The sequence below is a fragment of the Plasmodium gallinaceum genome (assembly GCF_900005855.1).
Source record: "Plasmodium gallinaceum strain 8A genome assembly, contig: PGAL8A_v1_76, whole genome shotgun sequence".
Taxonomy (NCBI): Eukaryota; Apicomplexa; class Aconoidasida; order Haemosporida; family Plasmodiidae; genus Plasmodium; species Plasmodium gallinaceum.
Window position 1 is genome coordinate 2,054,552 of NW_021628238.1, and position 6,911 is coordinate 2,061,462.

The following is a 6,911-nucleotide window of genomic DNA, read 5'->3' on the forward strand; positions in this document are numbered from 1 at the left end:
TTTTTTTTTGACACTTTTATTAAAGCACACACACATCTGGACAACATTAATTTGCAATTCATAAAAAAAAAAAAAAATTATTATTTATTCATGTAAAAATTCCATAAAATATATTTATATATATATATATTTATTTATAAATTATATTTAAATTTTAATATATTTTTCTTTTTTAAATAATAAATTTATTTCATAGATTATATTATTAGTTCAATTCGATGTTATATGTTTAATAACATAAATTTTCTTTTTTTTTCTTATGATTATTTGATCATACAATTGGACAAAAATATTTTCTTTTAACTCTTTTTTTTTTAATGTATAAAAATTAAAGAATATATGGAAAATTTTTTATTTTCTTTTTTGTTAATTTTAATTAAAAAAATATTCAACTAAATTGGAAGAAATCACAAATACATTTTAAAAAATAACATGTTATGGTATACTATTCTGAATATATTACCAAAAAAAAAAAAGAAAAATTATTTAAATTATTTTAACGTCATTTTTTTATCATATATATATAGATGAAAAAAAAAAATGTTATTTTATCCTTTTTCATTATTAATGAATATAATTAAAAGAGAAAGAAAAATATTTAAACTTATTTCTTATTCTTTTTATTATTTTTTTTTTTTAAAGTGAATTTAATTTTTATCAAATTATTATATTATAGCAGAAATTTAAAAAAAAATGAATATATAAAAATTAAAACGTAATATTAAATGAAAGTTTTTCTTTTCTGTATATATAAATTATAATATTTTATGTATGTATTTTATTTTTATATTTATATTAGAGAAAAATTAAAATTTATGTTTAAGTAGATATTACATATTTGTTCTTATAATTACCTATGTAGAAATATTTACTTTATATAAGAGAATAAAAAAAAAATTTAAGAAACGATTAAAAGTAAAAAAAAAAAAAAAATAAAATGAAATAAATGGCTAATTTGAAAAGAGAAAAAAATAATGTATAATTCCATTGTAGTGAAATTATCTAATGTATGGAATCAGTCAAAGAGAAATTTATTAAAAAAGGAATTTTGCTCAAATAACTTTGAGTATAGTTCACCTAATATAATTTTAAAATATAAAAATACACCAATTATTGCAAAAAATATTGAAAAAAATAAAAATTCTAATTCTTGCCAAAATTTTCCTGATAATAATGATGAATTTTTTGAATTGATTAAAAAAAGTTTTAAAGATAGTAAAAATGATTTAAGCTTATGGAATAGTTATTGTAGAGAAACTATGTATAGAATAAATGAAAAAAATATTCATCCTAAAATTATTACTAATTTATTTTCCTTTTTATCATATACTGATTATAAAAATGACAGAATTATTAGCGAAATATTAAATCGTTGTATTTTTCGTTTAGAAGAATTTGATTTAATTCATATATGTTCTTTAATTAATTCGTTAGGTAAAATGAATTTTAGAAATACATACTTCTTAGATGAAGCAAAAAAGAAAATAATTAGTGAAAATAACTCTTATTTTGAAAAACATTCACCACATTATATCTGTCTTTTGATAAATAGTTTAATAAAATTGCATATTCGTGATGATGAATTTTTCAATTTCTTATTAGAAAAAATATGCAGCAGAAAAGTGGAAGAATACAGTTTGCTAGGTTTAAGTCTTTTATTATATAATATTTCAAAATTAAAATATAAAAAATATTATAATTTATTTTCTTTATTTGAATGTCATATAATAAAACATAAAAAAGATTTTGGTGTTATACAAATAGTAAATATTTTGAGTGCTTATAGTAGTACTAATTTATTAAAAGATTTTTTTTTGATTCAAATGTTGGATCATATAAATAAGCAACTTCATTTTTGCTCTCTTCATCACTTAATAAGACTATTAAATATTTCTTTTTTATATGTTTCCAAAAGAGAAAAATATAACGTTTTACTTGATATTAATATAAAAAAAATATGTGAAATAAGTGCTTATATAATAAAGGAAATATATATAAAATTAAACAAATGTAAAATGAAAGATATTATTTTATTGTGTTCTACTTTAAGTATGTATAAAGGGGTGGTGCAAAATAAAGACAATCCAAATTTTAATTTTTTACAAATTATTGATGTAAATGAGTTATTTGAAAAGATAACTCTAAATATAAAGAAATTTATACACTCTTACAATAATGTTGAGTTATCCTTAATTTTTTATTGTTATTCTATTTATGGAATACATGATATTATTTTGTTTAATTATATAAAATTAAGAAGTTTAAGAATTTTTTCAACTTTCGATGAAAAAACATTTTCTTATTTGTTTAAAGCGTTTAAAAATATGAATATCAAAGATATTGTATTTGAAAAATCATGCATAAACAAAATATTAGAAATTAAAGAATTTAATTCAATAAAAAATTTTTGTATAACATTATCAGCTTTTTCTAAAGTAAAATATGAGCAAAAATTAGAAATTGCAGATTTATTTTTTATAAATTTTGAAAAATTCATGATAAATTTTTATGGAAAAAAAAATAACTTACTCTACCTATTCCATAGAAAAGACAAATTAAGTTATGATTTTAAAAATGACCAAAATGAAAAAAAATTTAATTTTTCCATTTTAAACAAAGACATAAAGAATTATTTAATTGAAATGCAAAATGAGACAAAAGAAGAGACAACTAAAGAGATCCATGAAAAGGTAAATAGTGAAGAGTTTGACAATGGAGAAAATAATAAAAATATAAAAAAAATAATAAATAAAGAATTAAATAAAAATAAAAGTGAAAAAAAAATTGAAAAAAAAATTGAAAAAATCAATGGGAATATTATAAGTTTGGTAGTGTTTCTTTTCTCTAAGATAACAAGTTTTAACGCAACAAATTTAATAAAATTACTAATTTATCAATTTGAAAATTATAAAGATGATTTATCAACAGAAAATTGCATAAGTATATTATTATCTATTTCTAATCTTTCTGTAAATATGAAAAATGAAGAAAATAAGCAATATTGGAAATCATATTATAATTTTGTTAATTATTTAGTGAAAAAAATTTTAATAAATAGTGATTTATACAAGAATAAATCTTTTCTAATCAATTTTTTAAATGGTTGTGGGAAAATTTTTCATTCTTTTAATAATTGTATAAAAATAGATGAAAAAAAAGATTTTTATCTCAAAAATATATTAGACATTCTAATAAAATACATATATCCGCACATTAATGAATTAAGTATAGGTGAAATTGGTATTCTAATGGAGAGTTTAAATAAAGAAAATTATTCTTATGAAGCAATTAATATAATATTAAAAAATGATTCTAATTTATTTTTCTCTAAATTATTACAAAGATGTAAATTATTATTAGATGAAAAAAGTGCAAATAATAAAAATGTTATAATCATTATGAATAATTTAATAAAGATTGAATTTTTTGATAAATGTCTATTTAATTTAATGATTAAAAATTGCATTCTGCAACATTTTTGCTTAACGTCAATAAATTTTATATCTCAAGCGATCCATTATATATGTTCATATGTTTTATTAAAAGATCACATTATTTTAACTAGGAAAAAATATCTTTTAAAATTTTTATTAAAAAAGTTGTATGAATTACTTATAAATGAAGAAATTGTTTTTTATTCTGATAATAATAAATTAACTATATTAAAAAAAAAGCATTTGGAAAAATTATCAAATGATATTTTATTTATTAAATCTTTTAAACTCCTTTATGAATCATTTTTAATAATATTATTTCATATTTTTGACATAAATTTTATCCTAAAAAAATCAGAAACGAAATGTTATTATAACAACAATTATTACATGTTAAGTTTATTGAACGATGTTTTCATGCTACGTTTATGCTTAGTAATTTTTACAATGGCAGATATTTTGAAAAAAAAATACGCTATCAAAGATAATAAAAGTTACTCTAATATTATAAAAGAGGTACATAAAAATATGAATGATATTAAAATTAAAAGTGAATATATATCTGTTGGCTTCTTTCAAATATTAACTATAAATATCTAGGATTTTTATTTATAATTTTTTACATCCAAAAAAAAAAAAAAAAAAAAGAAAGTAAAAAATAGTTATATAAAGTAAATACTTAAAGATATTTTTTTTTAAAATTGAAAAATAGTAATATTTATATATACATTCGAAATCAACATCTAAAATGTAAATATAAAAAGTTAAGCCTATTAAAAAAAAAAAAAAAAAAAAAAAAAAAATTATATGAACTTCATTAAATGGAATAAAGGAATTTAATACATTTTCTTTTTGATATAAAATGTAATGTTTTAAATATTATTTTTATGAATTATGTATTTATATTTCATTTTATTAAATATGTTTAAAAATAAAAAATGTTTTAATAGGATTTGTTTTAAATTTTATGTAAATTTTTTTTTTTTTTTTGTATAATTTGGAATTTTTTTTTATAGTAGAAAATTGTTAAATTTAAATTATTTTATCTCATATAATTTTAATTTTTTTTTTTTTTTTTTTTTTGGTTTTTAAATGTTTTTATAAATTTAAAATAAGTATGTCTATAAAGTTCATATAAGAATTATTAATTAAAAATGATAATATAATTTAAATTTATGTTGATAATATTTTATATGGACAAATTATTTTAATTCTCTTTAATTTTCTTTTTATAAAATTTTAATTTTTTTTTAATTTTATAAAAGAATATTATAAAATAAAATGAGTACTAATAACAAAATAACAATTACAATAGAGAATATGATTTTTCATGGTAGAATAAAAAAGAGAAAAAAAGATTTGTTAGTAGGAAAATGGAACATAAATAATTATTTAAATATTAAGAATAAAACATCAAATGATTATTTTAACTTAGAGAAATTAAATAGAAATAAATATATAAAATCTATACTGTATCAAAAAGTTAGTTGTGTTTTTATTAAAAACATAAACAAATTAAATTATAGAACTATTGAAACAAATAATTTTTTACATTCAATTAAAAATTCTTTATCCTATAATCCTTTAAACGTAACGAGTTTATTTAATTTAGTATATTTTTATAATAAAAAAAACGATTTTAAAAATTGTCTCTTTTATTCGTTTATTTTAAATGCTGTTTTAATGAAAATCTTGAGAAAATATTTTTATGGAAATAAGATAATTGATAAGAAAAAAAATTATTTAAAATATTTACAATTAATTACATATAAAAAACAATTAAAAAATAGTTATAAATTTATTTTTATTAAAAAAATTAGAAAGAAATGGAAGAAAATTCCACTGTTAAATGATAAAACATTATTTGTATTATTTTTAGAGAATTTACATTTCTTATTTTTAAGTTATTACAAATTATTCTATATGGATAATGTTATATATTATACTAGGTTGATGTTAAAAATTTTAGAAATAAATAAAATACACAACTATATAAAAGGAAACTATTTTTTTTTAAATTGTAATTTATATTTAATTAAAGCAAGTTGCTACCTATTAGCCAATTCAAATAAAAAGAATATAATTAGAAATGAAGATAATATAAAAGTTATAAATTTAGTTCCATATAAAAAAAATGATTATAATAATAATAAGTTGAATATAATGCTAATTGATGAAAATGAAATTGAAGATATATTAAATGAGAAAATAATAAATGAAGGAAGAAAAAAAGATAATGAACAAATAGAAAAAAATTATTTTTTTATTTATGAGGATAATAACAAAATTAGAATGAAAGATATTTTAGATTATGAAAAAAATTATTTATCTTTTATAATAAATGAAGAAGAGATAAATAAAAAAGTAGATAAAATGAATGATCTTTTGATTCACCCACTTGTTAATATAAAATTCATTATGATAAAATTAAATGAATGTATAAAATTTTGTTTGAATAATCGTATGTATCAATTTTTAGAACAATTTCTAATATGGAGAGCAAGGATTTTTTTTCATTTAAAATATTTTGAAGAATGTTTATCTGATACATGCAAAGTTTCATTACTAAACATATATTCTAATGCAAATATAGATGAAAATGATAATAATTATAGTTGTTTTAATTTAAGAATATTATGCTTAAAGTATATGAATATTTTAAATATTTTAGATTTGCATTTAGTTCATATTTTAAAAACAAATAATAAAAAAATAAATGAACACAAAATAATGAATATTGATGTCAAAAAAAATACAAGAACAAAATATATAAATGAAAGAGAACATCAATATACATGGAATAGATCTTTAGAAGATCAGAATGTTCTAAATTTTATAAAATATAATAAAAAAAAAATACCATTTACATTTTAAAAAAAAAATATGATTCTTATTATGGTATTATATTTATATGAATTAAATATTTTGTCTTTGTTTAAATAGAAAAACATTTTTCTTTATTTTTAATTTTCCCCTTTTTTATTTTTCTTTTAATTTTTAAACATTATTCTTTTTACAGAAAAACTTTTATTTGTTCTTTTTGTTTTTTTTTTTAATAAATATCCCAAAAATTAGAAAATTAATAAATTAATAAATTAATAAATTAATAAATAAATAAATAAATATATATATTTGTATATATATATATATGTATATTTATTTTATTATAAAAAGAGTAACTAAAAAAAAAAAAAAATAAAAATTTTTCTTTACTACATAAAATAATTTTATGTATTTTTCTTTTTAAAAAATTAAGATGCAATATCCCTTTTTTTTCTGTTTTTTTTTTTAATTTTCATTTTTTCTTAAAATTTTTTGAAAATTTGTAGAAAAAAAAATTGTAATTATAAATATTCTTAAAAAAAATTAAAATAATTTTTAACAAATGAAAATAAAAAAAATGGTTAATTAAAAAAAAATATATATATGACATATACATATATATTACTATTAAAAAAAAAAAAAAAAAAAAAAAAA

General features: G+C 15.8%; 2 protein-coding genes across 2 annotated transcripts; both read left to right on the plus strand.

Moving 5' to 3' along the window:
- Window positions 1–974: 974 nt before the first annotated feature.
- On the plus strand, window positions 975–4,034 carry PGAL8A_00242100 (conserved Plasmodium protein, unknown function; the record flags this gene model as incomplete). The annotated part of the gene is made up of 1 exon (XM_028671156.1): window positions 975–4,034. One exon carries the CDS (start codon window positions 975–977, stop codon window positions 4,032–4,034), a length of 3,060 nt encoding a protein of 1,019 aa, XP_028527836.1.
- A 681-nt stretch (window positions 4,035–4,715) lies between these two features.
- Window positions 4,716–6,308, plus strand: PGAL8A_00242200 (conserved Plasmodium protein, unknown function; the record flags this gene model as incomplete). The annotated part of the gene is made up of 1 exon (XM_028671157.1): window positions 4,716–6,308. One exon carries the CDS (start codon window positions 4,716–4,718, stop codon window positions 6,306–6,308), a length of 1,593 nt encoding a protein of 530 aa, XP_028527837.1.
- Window positions 6,309–6,911: the final 603 nt, after the last annotated feature.